The sequence below is a fragment of the Nuphar pumila genome, chromosome 2 (assembly GCF_984573655.1).
Source record: "Nuphar pumila chromosome 2, dmNupPumi1.hap1.1, whole genome shotgun sequence".
Classification (NCBI taxonomy): domain Eukaryota; kingdom Viridiplantae; phylum Streptophyta; class Magnoliopsida; order Nymphaeales; family Nymphaeaceae; genus Nuphar; species Nuphar pumila.
This window is the reverse complement of record NC_143250.1, coordinates 53949324-53967041: the sequence shown is the minus strand read 5'-3', so window position 1 is coordinate 53967041 and position 17718 is coordinate 53949324. Positions and strand designations below refer to the sequence as shown.

The 17718-nt window shown below is 38.3% G+C and overlaps 2 protein-coding genes across 3 annotated transcripts; both read left to right on the top strand.

The window, feature by feature from the left end:
- Window positions 1-4807: 4807 nt before the first annotated feature.
- Window positions 4808-9964, top strand: LOC149845492 (uncharacterized). The gene is made up of 4 exons (XM_089997652.1): window positions 4808-5193; window positions 6513-6562; window positions 6700-6838; window positions 9774-9964. The coding sequence occupies exons 1-4, from the start codon at window positions 4998-5000 to the stop codon at window positions 9854-9856; spliced, it is 468 nt and encodes a 155-aa protein (XP_089853778.1). The 5' UTR covers window positions 4808-4997; the 3' UTR covers window positions 9857-9964.
- Window positions 9965-12027: 2063 nt separating this feature from the next.
- On the top strand, window positions 12028-15486 carry LOC149845491 (uncharacterized). Of its 2 annotated transcripts, XR_016430195.1 has the most exons (5): window positions 12028-12361; window positions 12879-12932; window positions 13832-13891; window positions 14745-14816; window positions 15125-15486. XR_016430195.1 is itself a non-coding variant. In XM_089995783.1 (4 exons), the coding sequence occupies exons 1-4, from the start codon at window positions 12056-12058 to the stop codon at window positions 15251-15253; spliced, it is 549 nt and encodes a 182-aa protein (XP_089851909.1). In that variant the 5' UTR covers window positions 12028-12055; the 3' UTR covers window positions 15254-15486. The 2 variants fall into 2 exon arrangements, 1 of the variants encoding a protein (XP_089851909.1); XM_089995783.1 differs by lacking the exon at window positions 14745-14816.
- Window positions 15487-17718: the final 2232 nt, after the last annotated feature.

The window sequence follows — 17718 nt, the reverse complement described above, 5'->3', positions numbered from 1 at the left end:
TCAATATTTTAACAACAGATTTGAAAGACTCTGCGAACTGAATCAGGATAAGTCATCAACTACAAAGTTGGAGGACTATGTCTTAGCTTTCCAAAATGTCTAAGAACATAGAAATTTGACCTGTATCCAAGGCGATACAGTCGGTTTATCAGAGGTGTCTCTGATAACTCTGGATTCAAGAAAAACCAATGCATGCAACAATGACATTTTAGCAGAACTTTTAGAGGACCATGCAGACCAAATCAGACCAAACCTTTAACTATAAAGTTAAAGGTATATGTCTGAGCTTTCCAGAACGTCTAAGAACACTAAAATCAGATATGTATCCAGAGTGATACAGTCAATTTATCAGAAGTACCTCTGATAACTCTGGATTCGGGAAAGATCCAATGCAAGCAAAAACAATATAATTGATAGAGATTTTAAGGGACCATGCACACCAAATCAGGTCAAACCTTTAACTAAAAAGTTAGAGGTATACGTCTGAGCTTTCAAAAACGTCTAAGAACACTAAAATTAGACATGTATCGAGAGTGATACAATCAATTTATCAGAGGTATCTCTGACAACTCTGGATTCGGGAAAGATCCAATGCATGCAAAAACAATATATTTGACAGAGATTTTAAAGGACAATTCGTACCGAATCAGGCCAAACATTTAACTACAAAGTTATAGGTCTACATTTGAGTTTTCCAGAACATTTAAGAACACTAAAATCAAATATGTATCTAGAGTGATATAGTCGATTTATCAGACGTGTCTCTGACAACTCTGGATTCGGGAAAGATCAAATGCATGCAAAAATAATATATTTGACAGAGATTTTAAAGGACAATGTGTACTGAATCAGGCTAAACCTTTAACTACAAAGTTAGAGGTCTGCGTCTGCGCTTTTCAGAATATCTAAGACTACTAAAATCGGATATGTATCCAGAGCGATACAGTCAATTTATCAGAAGTACCTCTGACAACACTAAAATTGAATATGTATCCATAGCGTACACATTGACACATCTTGACACTTGTACTATTTAGTATATACCTCGAGTTGTACACCTTAGTTTCGTGCTCAAGACATCCAAAAGTGCACCTTACACAGTGGATATAATGATTGATTGAGACTTGAACACCATAAGGGTATTAGCATGAAACACCTCTTGAGATTTTATGACTCTATTGGAGTCTTTGGGTGGAGGTCCCATGTTCGTGAGTGAGCTCACATATTACAATACCCTAGACATGAAAATAAAATGGTGTTGTATCGCCTTTATCAGCGATGTACTCTTTCTGTGGCCGTGTGAGGCCAAGCACGTGAATGGGTAGGTCAAGTCCTCATTTGTGTACCTCGTGAGGACCACGAGGCATATGTACCTCAGGAGGAGGAATGCTTTGTCAAACTAGCTTAAGAAAGATAAACCGCAGCACCTCATTCACAAAATGGTTCACCTTGGAGATGGTGGATGGTATAACCCTGAGTGACACATCGTTACTACAACACGTTTGTAGGAGCTGAGACATCCTTGACCTCAAGTCACTCAGAGTTAGGGAGGTCGAGGTTACCTGTTAAGGTACCTTCACTACTGCAGTAGTACGGATTACAATCCTTTATATATGCGTGGTTTCTCTCAGTTGTGCATTGCCCCGCATGTAGTTACTCGGTCTGTAGCTTTCCCGGTTACCACATTAGAATTTGAATAACAGACGCTGGGTGCATGTATCAGAATGCAAGGTTTCTTTGCGTACCCGAAGGAGTAATCAGAAGAACATAATTACTAACCAATCACATCTAACTTACTATGTTAGTTACTTTGCTTGCTTACGTTAGTATTGTTCTTGTACTTGTCTTACTCGTTGTTCCTTAGTTGCTCGTTCAGTAACTGCTTTGCTTAGTTAATTGCTTGTTGTTGCAGCCTGTTGCACCTGCTACTTTCATTGTTGCCTAGACTTGTAGCACGTACACTTACCTGACACATATACATATACTTGTTATTATACATGTTTCCATGGTGTATACTTTTTCTTTAAAATGATATTGTATGAATGCTTTATCTCACCAACTCGCAAGAGTTCTGACCCTATTTTATGGGGATACAAGTGACGTATAGGTTCAGCTGCGATGCGACGACACACAGTTGGAGGCTTGAGACCCACACTTAGTCTGCAGATCCTGGCTTCTTTTTTTTTTAGGTTTGAGGGAAGTTTTCCTTTCGTTTTGAGAGACTGTTAAAATTGTTGTATAATATCTTATTTTGTAATTTTGGAATATTATGACATTGTATATATTTGGACTTTGACTTTGGTATGTATCACTTACTGTGGCCCGCTCAGACTTGCGGCCTTTGCTTACCATTTTTTTTTGTATTTCCGTTGTTTGAGTTAAAACCATCTCAAAAAAAAAAAGTTGCTAAAAAACCAAAGGCTTTTCCAAGTTCGGGGTTTGGGGTGTCACACGCAGCAGGGGCCCGATGACATCCCGTCGGCCTTCCGGCAACAGAAGAAGAAGAAGAGAAGAGGGGAAATAGTGTACTTGGGAGGGGATGAGCATCAGTCAGTGTGGCCGGAGAGGGAGGCAATCGCCAGAAGGGGGAGAAGGGAAGGGAGGAGGTTGCCAGAGAGGGAGGCGATCGCCGAAAGGGGGAGAAGGGAGGGCGAGCAATGAGGCAAGAGAAAGGGATGAATGAAACAAAAAGGGAAAAGAAAGAGGCCTCACATTAGGGTTTTACGAAAAATTTAGCGATGGATTAGCGATGGCCAAATTCCATCGCAAACGCCATCGCAAATTTGCGACGGCCTTTGCGATGAAATTTTTTCATCACAAATTCTGCAACTAATTCCAATTTTAGGGACGGATAGTTTTCTCTTGTTAATCCGTCGCAACTTTGTAACGGATTATTTTCGTCGCTAAATAACATTTTTCTTGTAGTGAGCAAAAATAAAAAAATTGTACATGAAAGGAGTAAAAACATCAAAAAAATATTGAAAACCTGCTTTATTGTTCATTCAAAGAACTTAATAAATCGATGCATTTTTTTTAAAATACATCATTTTTCTGCAGAGTACAGGCATTTTCTTTTTTAAAAAATAGCTTCTTAAATAGCTACAACTTCATTTCCCTGTCACAATGAGCTAAGCTAACAAAAGGCCTGTGCATCACAAAACTGAAGTTTTCAGTAATGGCGGATGCTAAGGGCTAAGCGGGACACTAGGCACAAGAAAGCTATGGTGTTGCAACAATGGTGAAGTTTAGCGGTGTCACTTCATTGCTCCACAATACTTCTGAGTCAATGTTGTCAGTATCGGTGTCGGTCCTGAATCGTTTGGCCAAACGATTCAGCTGTATCTGCCGATACCGATACTCAAGTGAATAATTCTGTATTGACCAAAAAACAATATAAGACGTGTTAAAAAATTTAAAATAATATTAACAATACTAAAAAATAATTTTTAGTATTTTTTATATTTATTAAAAATAACCGATTCAGGAGTATACTGCCGATACGCACCATGCTGACAAACATTGCTTCTGACAAGTTCTTTTGGTTTATTTTTTTGAGAAAGGTCATGCTTGAATAAAGTTACGGCAGTCCCCTTTTTCTTTATTATTTGGGTTGTTTCGTTTTTTTAACGGGGCTAACTCACTCATCTTTTACGTGCATTCATTGAACTCGGAACGATTTACATGCAACTCTCTTCATATTTGTATGATTAAATTTACTTGAAAAAAAACATTAACAATAAGATATAGCTCGTTTCTTTTTTCTTTTTATTTGGCCGAAGCAGGGGTGGGGCTCCATGACCATCCTGCCTTATGTGGCCCACCTTTAAAAGCTATGTAAACACCCGTGCGCCAAAAGGGTTTGATCTGGTGCCTTGATCTCAACACCCTCGTAACCACCTTGCTGGCCACGCGGACGACCCATTGATACTGTATATGCATATGCACCAAAGACTTATCTTACATGTACATTTACTGAGCACTACTCAATTAATTGGATGAACCTAATGGGGTCAGCTGTGAGCCAATCCAAACCAAGCCTAGGCCTGACACATACAAAATTGATAGGCCGGGTTACTGAGTAGGCCAGCCTGTCAAATTCCAGGCCAGGTCAGCCAGTTGTCGACCAACCACCATCACCGTCAACTACTCAGTCAAGACCAACCCCACCATAACACAACCAACCAAATCCAAACAGCAACAACCACACACCAGATGTGGCAGTTGAATGTCTTCCCCGTTTAATCGGTTGGATGGGGGTGAGCTACACCATTTTAAAGTCTTCAACAGTATATTTCAAATACAAAAACAACCTTTTTTATATATTAAAATATAAAAAAAATTATTGATTAAAAAATAAAAAATCAGTGGCCTTGTCTTAAAAAAAAAAAACCGATACGAAACTGATCACAGCCGTACCTTTGTGAAGAGCAATGTTGTCAGTATCATTGCTAATGGGCCTATTCGTATCATATGGGCAAAAACCGATACTAAACTGACCTGAATATGCATGTTTTCAAATAGATCTAAAAAAATGGTCAAAAACAATTTTAAGATATTTTGAATTATTTTTAGACACGTGTCTTTTTGTGATTGAAAGTTGGCATATTCAATTCGATTCAGCCCCGGATCAGAATCGCTCGATTCCCTCAATCGTTTTTTAGAGTCCGAGACGTTTAGTGCTCATATGGGTCAATGTGGGAGTGGTTATCGGCAACTAGACCCGGGTTCAGCTCAACAAAACCTGGCTTTGTTTTGCTGCTTTGGTGCCGCACGATTGAGTCTTCCGTACTTCCGCACCATCTCTCTCTCTCTCGTCGTCTCCAACATCGTTTTTCTCCAAATCCTCTCTCTCTCTCTCTTAAATCCCAGTTGGGCCATTCATATCTTTTGCTGTTTCTGCAGTCTCATGGCTGCCATAGGAAGCCACCACTCATTGTGACGATCACCACCCAATCGGGGAGAGAAGAAATCCGAGCCACTATCTCAGGAAAAAAACCATGACCGATAGGTGGCTCCCCTGCTTAGCCAGCCACGGGCCTCACCACCACCATCCATTCCTATGGAGGATTCGCTTCTCTTACAAGAACGCTACCGTTCTTATCTGCTCCTTCAACATCGTGATCGCCATCCTTTTGCTTCAAGCTTTCTTCGGATCGTCCAATCAAAGATTCGCGGTGAGCCGGAGCAGTTGGGGTAAGTTGGTGCCGATTTGGGGACTATGGTGTTTCTGATTTCAGTCTGTTTTCTTTGTTTTTTTCCTTTCTATTTGATGGGTTCTTTGATTGCTCTGTTGGATATTGCATAAATTGGTGAACCCATTTGGTAATAAGGCGGGTATTGCAGTACCATTGTGAATTAGTTAAAGTAATTAACACCATGTTACGAGTACTTTAGCTCTATTTGAATAAGTTGGAAGTATTGATGTTTAAGGTTGGAACTAATGATGATATTGACTGCTTTTAACTGTGAATCCTATGTTTAAGAGAGCTTGTTCATGAGAGACATAAAGATTAGTCGAGAGGTTCTAAGTTCATTGATCATTGGTTTCTTTATGTGAATCCTGTTTTGTTTTATCTGCTTCTACTGTTCTTTGCGTGGGGATATTGGTTGATATCGGAAGGAGTTTGTGTAGTGAATAGGATTGAATATATCTTAGCTATATAAAGTTTTGTGAGATGGTTGCGTTTATATGGATAATTAGGAGGACCTGAATCTGGTGGGAGGTATTTATGGTATATCATGAGGAGATTCAATTACTTTTCTCCCTCTTTCTTGCTTTTCTCCAGCTTTTTATGGTGCTGGTGGCAATTTTCCCACACTGTGGATGATTGCCACAGCAGACGCGAATGGAAGTACAATAAGTTGAAATACTTTTGGTTATGTAGTTAACAACCAAGAAGCCTTTGTTTTATAGATGAAAGTATATAAAACAGTGTCAATTAGCCATTGGAGACTCGAGGAAGCTTTAAAACTGCATATGTTTTCTTAGAAAGAGAGGGCGCTGCCTTCTATTTGTGGATACTGATCTCCTTTCTGATTTACTTTATCCTTTTTTGACACAGTTTTGGTGTCAAAACCCAGGAGCACTTGTTTGATATGCTGCAATATTTTCTCTACTGTTACTTCTCACCCATGAAGTGTCATTGCTTATTTTAGAGGTGTTTCATGATTTCTGTATTTTCATCTCCCCCCTATTACTATAACTTGATGGCCTTTTCTTTCGTAGTTTTTTAATTTGAAAGCATATCGTGTTATGTAGATGTTACTTGTATGGAGGATGCACTTCTATTGATGTGTCATGTGTGGCTATCCTTATCTTGATCCTTGTTAATTGGTTAAACAAGATACTCTTGTTATAGTTGGCCTCTTGCTTTTCTCTTTTGAGTTGTATCATTCTTTTTTGCTACATATGTACCCTGCGTTATTTAACTCTGCATAAGTAGCATGGCACTCTGAAACCATTTACATCCAAATGTTTAGTAATGAATTGCTAAATGCTGCACACATGACAGAGTCTGAAGCAGTACGTCGTGCTATGGAGCCCTTGGAACTAATCAAGAGGGTAAGTGTGCCAGTATTGAGATAATGCTTTGGGCCACTTATTCTTTTACCGCTTCAATTGTTGGATGTAACTTTTTCCATGGTTATTATGCTCATTTCTAAATTTTTGATGCCTGCTATGTTTGTTCTTTTGTTCAGCTGAAGGAAATCCGAGAAGAAGTTTATACCGAACCAGTGATTTCAGTGCAAAGTAGTGGGCAAAAACAGAGTTCTGCAACTGACCTTTCAAAAAGGCTAAAGGACTTTCAAGCATTGAATGATGCAAACAGTAAAAAAGGTAGTGACCTCTGGGAATTTGTTATGGTTTCTGGTTTCATATTATCTTTCCTCTGCCTGTTTAATTTAAAGATTCATGCAAATTTATTATCAAAATTCTTTTTTCTGTCTAAAAATAAAATGAAAGAGAAAAGAAAGAGAATTCTTTTATAAGCATTTGAGAATTGACTATTGAGAGATTTGATCTAGATCAAATTGGAAGGAGAAGGTATATCCAAGAGAAGTTGTAGGCCAATTAGTGCTGCTGTTTATTACGATTGATACATGAGAAGAAAATTTGGGTTCAAATTAGTTGGCTGGACAGGTGGTTCACACTTACCATAACTAAGGGGTCAGGTTGAAATCCCATTGGTACCATCTCCCAGCTTGTTTATCAGAAAGGAAAAGCTAGATGAGAAAAACAAAGAACATTATTGTTGTATGTGGAATCTTTTCATACTACAAATTAGTGCAACTGCGTTCATGCCCCTCTATCTATAAAGATAGAGTCCTAATAACCCAACAGCAATTCCATCTCTGTCCATTGAACCAGATTTAAACAATCCACCTTTTGCTGGATTATCATTGATGTAAACACAAAAAGCTAGTTTATAGGGAAATTTAGACCAAGATTCTGATAATCTCAGATTTTCGATAACTCTTCAATATATTCCTTGCTTGAAATATCCCTGATCCAACTGATAATGAGTAGGAGCAAGTAAATCAATAGGAATAATTTGTGCATGTGCGTGCATGCGCACATTGGTGCTTGTGAACTGTGTTCCAATATCCACTGGCTGAGTCACGAGTTCACTCTAGGGTGATAGGCAGGCACAACAATCATGATATTGGTTTGGATCTTTGTATCCAAATCAAGAACCCAGCTGCAATATCCTTACTTGATTTATATTTCACCAAATAAGGCCACAAATTTCGCATAGTAGTAAGTGACAGCATATGTTTCTGACAAGTGACAACCATTTAAGTGTAAACATTATTTAGAGGTAATCTTGTTCACTTTTACCAAGTACATCTGTCAGCGTGTGTATATATATATATATATATATATATATATATATATATATATATATAGAGAGAGAGAGAGAGAGAGAGAGAGAGAGAGAGAGAGAGAGAGAGAGAGAGAGAGAGATTCCACATTTATTCTTGTATATCCTGCCATAGAAATTTCCAGAATTGTTCTTGTATTTTTCTGGTTATGTTGGGAGTCTTGAGTATAGGAAGTTGGTTCATGACCAAGTTCACGAGAAGCGTGCTCAAATGTGAGGCCATGTATAGTTACCTTATGTCCAAGGTTCTCATTTTCAGTTTTCCACTTAGAGGAACATTCTTTATGTCTGGTACTGTCAAGAACTTTGGTGGTAGCAAGCCCAGTTCATATTCAGGTAAGGAACTCTTGGCACAAATGATCGATTGCTTTACCAAAAGGAGGTGAGGTACTCTTCCATGCATTGATATATCAGCTGACAAGGCCCTCAGGGACCTTTGGAATTAGCCATGTAATTTAGCTGGACAGATGTATTGTCAAATCAGTAAGTGTTATTTATTGCTGATTTGTTGTAGATATGACTTGAAATATGTAGAATATGTGCCTAGTTGAGAAGAGACAGAATCTCCAACAGTGTCAGCAAGAAGAGGATGAAAGTGGGGGAGTGTGGAAGGAGTTCCTCTGTGTGAAGTTGAGTGGGAGAACAAACTGCGAATGGGATAGGATGTGACAATGGACAACCAAGTGCCTATGTGTTTATGTGGTGTTAATCTTGCCTGAAAATTTGAAACAACAGTTTCTTGCAGCATTTGTGAATATTACTCTATGGACATTTATTAGTTATAGACTTCTAGTTCTAGGTATTCTGCTGTAATCTGTTTTTGCACTTTTAAGTATGATCTCTCGTCTTTCTGCTAATAGTTTACTTCTCAAGTACTCAGTCTGAGTTCCTGTTATTCCCATTCCCACCTTTTCTTAATCAGGCATTGTTCGTTTTATTTACATTCATTGGTTGACATAGACTTGAATCTCTATATTCTGTGACATTTTCTAGAGTATAAATAGAAACGAGTGGACTTTTTTTGCAAAATTGATCTTGTGCAAATAAGGAAACATCAAACATCTTTTTTGTCATGTGCAGTCAACACTATTAGCCTCTGGATCTGTTCATTTTAGTCCATTTTTTTCGCACTCAAATGATCCTATCTTGTCTTGTTTCTTATTCAACATACTTTCGGAAGGCAGACCAATTGGGTCTTGTTGACATGAGGCTTCAATTTTTTTTCTCTCATTTCTGATGCTTATGTCATGCTTTGCTGTCATTAGCATGGTATTAATTTGTGCAACACCCATGCTTTCCTTCATTGTTTCTTTCTACTTGTGTGCTTTCTAGGCTATGTGGGAATGCTACTTTTAGCCTGTGAACTTCTTCCCATTCTTTTCATTTTTTTTTGTTTGCGATTATCTTATTTTTGTGAGTTTGTTACCTCTTACTTCATGGCTCAGGGCCCCTTGTTATGGTTCTCTTGGTTCTTGGGGTTTTATGAAACATGTCAGTGTAAGTGTGTAACCTCATTATGACCTCATGCAGAAAATCAGAATCCGTTCTAGAAATAAAAACCAATGGTGAATGATTCTCAGTAAATCGTAACTGATTGCACACCTTTGTTTGTCTCAAAATATAAATGCTCTAACAATTTTCTTTGATGCTTTCTTTCATCTGTTACACTACCTGACTATTTGACATAGTGTCTGCCATCTCTTTGTTATTCTCATAGGATTGTATTGTAATAATCCATGCATATACAATCTCCTTGCAACAGCCATGTTCTGCTTTTTGTCTTTCTGGTTCTAGATATCACAATGTCTATATCATTGTACAGCAACATACCAGATGATCTTTCTAACAGCATCACAAACTTAGTTCTGGATTTTTGTGCTTGGATTGCAGCCCTTGAGGAATGGCGCAAACGAAAGATGGACCGAGCAAGACAGCGGGCAATGGAGAAAACTGCATCAGCAACAGTGCAGTAATGATAAAACAGTTATTTTCTGTGAAAAGTTTGTCTATACGCATGTTTGTGTACTCATGTATGCTGGACAAATAGTGCTCAATATAGTTTTGAAGCTGGATTCCAGAAAGTGTGAAGCGATTGTATTGTCATCTACTCAAGTGCACGCACACACGCATGCATGCACATGCGCACAGACACACAAAAAGAAACAGGCATCTTGTCTTTGATGTTGGTAACTGACATGGTTGAAAAGATTGTATGCATGCAGAAGCAAATTAACATTACTCCCTTGACACTATCAATCCTTAACTAGGTTAAGAAACACATGGGGGTTGAAAAGATTGTATGCATGCAGAAGCAAATTAACATTACTCCCTTGACACTATCAATCCTTAACTAGGTTAAGAAACACATGGGGGTGTGTTTGATGATGTGCTTAATGCAGCAAGGTCATTTAAGAGATTATTATTATTATTGATTTTTATTTTTTACTAAATACAGGGTTTACATGCTAATTTTTTTGATTGAATTAGCATGGAGAAACCACCGCTATGGTTTGGACATCCCTTAACAGGCTGAGCATTGTCACACGGATACTCCATTTTGACTGCTGTGCCGTATACCTTTATATACAAGTCACACTGAAAACTTTATAAAGATTACTGTATCCCCGTATATCCATGTGACATAGAGGCTGAGGGCTATTTTTAAGATGCGTCAACCTTGTTTTTGGATAACTATAATTTGCTATTCTCTCTTCAACTTAGGTTTTTGTGCTAGGTGGGAATTTTTGCATGAAGCAGAAGAGAATGAGCTGTAAACCTCATGTGCTAGTCCCCAAGTTCAACATTTTTTTTTCAAAGGCAAGCTGGGATTAGGCAGACCCCTACCAGTTATACAACTATACCATTGGGTTTTGAACCTGCAACGTCTCAACACAAGGTGACGTGCACTAGCTGCTCCTACCAGACAAGCGGAGCTTGGTGCCAAGTTCAACACTTTGGGTACACCATATATAGTAGGTTTTATAAATGCCTTCCTAATGGTCCCAAGGAGGTTGGCATAGTGGGGTGGGCTTTGGATGTCAGATGGGTGGTCAAGGTTCGATTCCTGTGTGCCTTGGGGATGATGAGGGTTCTAGCCTTGAAGTATTATGCTTCTGGGATGACAGCCATAGTTATGACAGGCTCAGCCAATGCGACTAGTTATTCGATTATGAGGATTCTTTTCAAGTAATAAATGGAAAAAAATTCTTATTCAGCTGCAAATCTGATGGCAATGCTTGTGCATTTGCTCTGTTTTTTCTCAAATTACAAGAATCGTATAAAATTATTCACATATATGAGCCAAATGTTTGACAAATTAAATTTACCATCTTTAGGTTTCTAATATTTAAGATAAGCATCTAACTAAAAAAAAAATGATGCAGTTACGGTGCCTAACGTGTGACACATTTAATTGGTGTTGAATAGAAACATAGATGGGGTTATTGGGGCATGGTCAAGGGGTAAAACAACGGGTTAAAACCGCATTATAGTTACTGTTATTAATTTTCATTTATTGGATTTATTTCTATATTAAAAACAAATACATCATGATCTTATGGTCTTATCAATTCTACTGGCAATGCATTGACAGTTTGAATGCTTACATACTTTGTTATTGTTCTTATTTTATGTATTCAGTTTATTTATTTTGTATAGTTTATTTAATAGATTTTTCTTAATAAACCCCCCAAAAAATCATAACAGATCAATGCCCATCAGCCCATGTCTCGTTACTATGGTAAAAAATGCGGGTTTCTTATTTCGGGGTATCCACTGAGTGCTGCATGGTGCTCGGTGCAGGGAGAGCCGTATGTACATCGGCCTACAGGATGTACGGCGGTGCATGGCTCCTCCGTACACACCATTGAGGGTCACGCGGCGCTTAGTGGCACCCACTGTAGCTACAGTGCTTGTTGGGGGTGCACACCCAACACCAGGTAGTCTGTAAGTTCAAAAACTACCGAATACAGGTGGCTTATCAGTTATCAAGGGCTGATTTAATATTTTACCAACATACAAGGGCTTGTCGGAACAGTGGCATTCTGGATATTTATCACTTTCGTAGTGTCACTTCGGTACTCTTCTCCCTGATCTGCAAGAAACGGATAATAACGAGGCAACGGGCAAAAAAAAAACCAAGCGAAAATAGAAATAAGGGGGAGGAAGGAGAAATGGCGGCGATCTCTTCCCTTCCATCGTCTTCCTGCTTTTCGATTTCTAGGATTTCTCGAAGAGCCTCTCCTTCCCTCCCTTATTCTTCTTGCTGGTTCTCTTCTTCTGTTTCGAGGCCGGTTCTTCGTCGTGATGTCTCCGATGGGAGGCTCCTGATGAAGCAGAGATGGACGAAGGGAAGAGCACAGAGAGGAGTCGGGGTTAGGGTCGTTGGGGAGGAAGCCGTGGATCCAGAAGGGGGAGAGGATCAGCCTCCTGTTTCCGTGCCGGTCTCGCCATCCGACGTCCTCACAATGTTCTTCAAGGTGCTCTCTCTCTCTCTCTCTCTCTCTCTCTCTCTCTCTCTCTCTCTCTCTCTCTCGCTCGCTCGCTCGCTCGCTCTCTGTATGTGAACTGTCAGGAATCATAACGACCATCATCCTCATTTTGTTATCATCGCCAATAAAATCCAATGAAAGTTCTTTAAGATGCTCGAACCTCTCGGAATCATAATGACCAACATCCTCGATTTGTTGTTATCACCAAGAAAATCCCATGAAGATGGCGTGCGTGCGTGCGAGCTGTTGGAATCGTCACCACGATTATCCTCAATTCTGTTATTATATCCAAGAACACTCGTGAAAATTCTTTAGGTTGCCCAAACCGCTGGAATAATGATTTGACCATCATCCTCAATTTTGGTGTTATCCGCAAGAGAACCCATGAAGATTCTTTAGGATGCTCAAAATTTCCGATTAAAAAATTAACTACATTCTCTTTAGTGTATGTTTCTTTGGAATTTAGGCGTTTTTATTGATCTATTTTCGTTCTATGACTTTGAAGGCGGAGGGAATGATGGACGATTCTGCAATCCTTGCAGTGAGAAAGGTTCTGGAGGTCTGATTTTCTATCCTTTTCCTTTGGTTTACAGTATGATGACATCTTTAGGCGTGAATTAGATTTCTCATTCTCTCATGGAACTCCGCGTTGATTCGTGGATTTGCCTAATGTGGTGTAGTTTACTCCATTGTGGATGGTGCCCGCTTCTGCGGTTCAGTGTCAGTTGCACAAGTTGGTATATGAAGGTGTTGTCGTGAGCCATTGAGGCTTTTTCTGGGTGACTAGCCAGCAAAATTGGGATCTTAGTTGTGAGGTTTTTAGACCTCAATCAAGGTCTAATGTGATACAATGTGGGATTCGAGGTCAATTCTAAGTTGGGTCTCTCTCAAATGCTTCATCGACTCTGCGATGCACCTCGGTCTTAGCTTGCATTATTGCATTTTATGTCCAGTTCCCTGGTGAGTTGGTTGCTGAACTTGCTGATCAACCTGAAGTGATTCCTGAATTGGGAAGTTACTTTTTTGGTCCCTTTGTTGACAAGAGTAGCATCATAGTTGCTTAACGGAGGATTTTTGGTTTGGGATGAAGGAGTTGCTGGACTCAGGCTGAGTCCAAATTGAATCTCTCTTGGATACGGTGTCTGCAAGTCAGTTGGTATCTCATTCGGCCATTGCAAATAGACTTGCCTTACGATGCCTTTGTCAAAGATGGTGCTAGATGCAAATTACATCCCACATGTGTCTACTTTGTGCTTTGAAGCAATCAGCACTACTGTTTGCTAATGTGTCTGCATGATTGAGAAATGTGGGCAAATCCAGTGCAAATGACTGGTGGTGATTGCTGCTGCTTAGCCCTGGACGCTGCATTAGGCTGTTCCAATTCATACTTGAATTTGTGTTTTTCAGTCTAGCAGGACTAGAATCACTGTCTAATTCTACTTATGTAATTGAATTCAGGAAGCAGAAGGTGTTAGTGATCTTAAAGTTGGTGTCCTTGATGGGATTACAACTGTTGAGGTATGGTGCCTGTCTACTCATGTCTTTCATTAAAAGATAAAGAAAAAAGAAATAAAACAGAAAAAGGTTCTGGTTATGTTATCTTCAATATCTACAACTATTTATGCAAATACTGTGAAGGTTGTAGTATAGCTATTACAAGTTTCTAGTTATGATAATTGAATTAATTGTGATGATATGTAACAAACATCGGTCTTAAATGGTGGGAGATGGCAGGTAGGAGTCCAGAGGAGCTGCTCGAGATGAACCTTTATAGTAACTAAAGAGGAAACATCATTGCTTTCTGTAACTTTGTGAAAAGAGTGCAGTGCAAATCTTGTCATTTTCCTTTTCAAAATATAACCCAATAACCACTGCAATGACCTTATTTGGGTCAAAATATAAAATTATATTGTTCATATATTAATTGAAGCGCTTATTCAAGATTAAACGGGCTTTTAACAATCTCAAGCTTATGTTGATATTGGGCTCATTTAAGTACATGAGCTTGCAATAAAGCTCGAGCTCAGCTCATTTACTAAATAAATGAGCCTGAACCATTCTCCAGCAGATTAACTCGCTGCACAGCCTGATGGCAAGCCTTCCAAGCTTCTTGAAGAGCCAGTCAAAACCATCTTAGATATCAGGAAGCTGTTTTCTAGGTATAACATAAAGTTGACAGATCTGTTAGTTTCCACTGAGCATGATCTGCCTATAAAAAAAGGGGAAAAAATAGACATTTGATCTACACAACTTGAATTTCTTTGACCGAAACAGGGAGTGAAAATTTTGGTTGCAATATGGCAACTTCTGGCATTCTTGATTGTACAAAGAGCCTGCTGAGGAGTCTCATTTGATATAACTGGTCTTGCAGAGGTGGGCCACGTAAGGCAGGGTGGTCGTGGGGCCCCACCCGGGGTTTTCCTCACTTCGGCAAGGGTTCCTCGTAAGTGCATTAATTGATTCTTTGGTCGCCATATAAAAGCACCTCTGGTGGATATTCTGCTCTTTTTGTGTTCTGTTGTGTTGAGTTAGATTTGACATATCCATGTAACCTATCAAGCGTATGTTGCTCATTTTTGTGATGATACTAAGATGTATCACAAGAGAATTCATTTTCGTTGGCTGTGTCAAGGATGAAGGAAACCACCAAGTCGGGGTTGACAATCCTTATAATGTTTCCTGTTTCTCTTATCTATGAGATAGATGCACTATTGTTGATCATAATGGATAATACCATTCTTCTCTATGCAGCTGACAAAACAGACAACAGTACAGGCTACTGGGGTGGCTTCCAACTTGGTTGAGATGATACAGGGTTCAGGCTTTAAGTTGCAGACATTGAATTTGAACTTTGAAGATGAGGAGGACATCATTGGCTAGTTTTTCTGCTGCTATTTGACTCAATGGTCTTGAAGCTACTCTTTGTTTGCACTCTGCTGCTTTAGTTTCTTTGTGCTTCTTCTGAGGGCATGTAATGCATGAGAACATGAGTCTGATGTAGTCCCTCTTAAAGAGATCGGTCAACTGAAAAAAAATTGTAATCTGACATACGTTTTTAGATATTCTTAGTGCTGTGACATCAATTCGGAAGCCTATTTTTGAGATTGTGCAAACCATTGTCCATTTCGTGTTGTATTCTTTCATATTCTTTTAGTAGATCTGTCTTTTTCTCTTTCAAGGTGATTAAGATTTAGTTTTCCTTGATTATTTGATAGTGAGAGGTTTTGATTCTGTATGACAAGGCATACTGATAATGTTAAGATTAATGTAATCTTTTTAGTATATATATATACATAGATAAGTCCACTGATTGTTGTACTGTTAAACTTAGTATATATATATACATACATACATATACACGTATATATATGCATATTGTTAATTGTACACACATATATATATATATATATATATATATATATATATATATATATATATATATATATATATATATATATATATATATATATATATATATATATTGGGACTAAGTCAATTGTTTGACTTAGTCCCAACGGCTAGAATTCTAGCCATTGGGAGGTCTCTCCCTTGGTTCTTGAGAGGACTTTCTCTCCTCTCTTCCACTATTCTCCCACTCTTTCTTCTCTATAAATAGGAATGGGTGTGTCATTGTAAAGAGTGAGAGTGATGGGTAGTATTAGGCTTTTGTGTATTTTGAGTGTATTGTAGCTAGGTTTGAATGTAATTTTCTTTTTGTATTTTGATTGTTCATTATTAATGAAGTTATTCATTCACATTTCATGTGTGTCATATTAGTTCTTATGTTGGTGTTCAAATGTATAATGTTTCGATTCTTGGAGTTCATTATGGAGTGCATTGGAATCCATACCATTTTGTGACATGGTATAAGAGCAAGGCATCAGGGTCTTGGAAAAGTTTCGTATTAAGGAATGAAATGAATTTGAGAATTTTGCATCCAGGTATGTATCTTTGGCTTTTCTATTTTCATGTGTATGGTAAGTATTTTTAAAAGGGTTATGTTAAAAATAAATGTTTTTTTTTTAAATATGTAGAAACTGTTGTATTTTGATATATGAAATATGGCTTAGATTATGGATATGTGGGCCAAAAAATTATATTTTGCAAAAATATGTGGTTTCTTAAAATCTTATGTGTTTCATATTTTGCAAAATATTAAATTTCATGTTTGAATGTCTCATAACGTATGTGTATAAATGGACTATCTTTTGGTTTTTTAATATATTATGATGTGATCAAGGATGAATTTTAAAGATATATTATGATCTATTTTAACATAGATGTGTTTCTATGTTCTCATAAGGTCTTTTTATCATCATATGAATGTGTTATTTCATGTATGTTTGAGTAGTATTGTTGACACAATAACACGATGTGGACTCGGTGAATACCAATCCACGATCCAAGATCCAAATGGATCTCGTCACGCGCGGAAGCTTATACGACAATGAGTTTGAACAGGACTCGGGAAAATAGGGTCTCAGGACCCGTGCACTTTGTTTTGATAGATGCAGTCCAAATAGAAGTTGTGCGCGACTCGCACAACTTTCCAACGAATCCGAAAACATTGGATTCAAATCAGCGGTGTCCGTTCCACGAAGACTGAGACAGACGAACAAGGCTATGACAGACTTCCGGATTTTGCAGACAGTTTGTTCGAAAGGATTTCGACTATGCAAACAGTGGAGTTTATGAAAACTCCCAAACTGAAAAATCAAAGGTCAGATCTAGACCTTTCCAACGAACTAATATTCAGAATTTTCTGAGTTTTCTACAAGGCGCTACGATTTTTTGAATTCTGGAAAATGGTATGAGTTATTGATAAAAGAACTAAATTTTTCACTATTCGACAACAATAAAGATTGATATTTTTGAGGTACTTAAAACAAGATTTAATTAAAACTCAAAACATGAAAATTTTAGATCTAGGTTCTAGCTTTCCACAGAATCAAACAAAACGAATTTTCATGCAGGAAATCTTCAGATAACGAAAAAATACCGAACACCACTAGGAGTGTTCTGAACCAAACTTGTGACAGTGGATTCCTGTCAGTCCGAGACTTTGACAACACTTTTCAGGAACACAAATGGATGATTCACGAAGTGACCTCAACTACAAAGTTGTAGAAAAATGTCTTAGCTTTCCGAGAAGCTAAAGAACGTCGAAGACCGACCAGTATCGAGCCCGATACTATCGTTTCTTTGAAGACGTTTCTGATAACTCGGGATCCAGGAATCTGAGTGTTACAGAAAATTCGAGAAAATACTTTGAGCCAACAATCACTTAACATAAAAATATGCTAAACATGTATTCAAGACTAACAAGTATCTTGCTGGACTTTTAA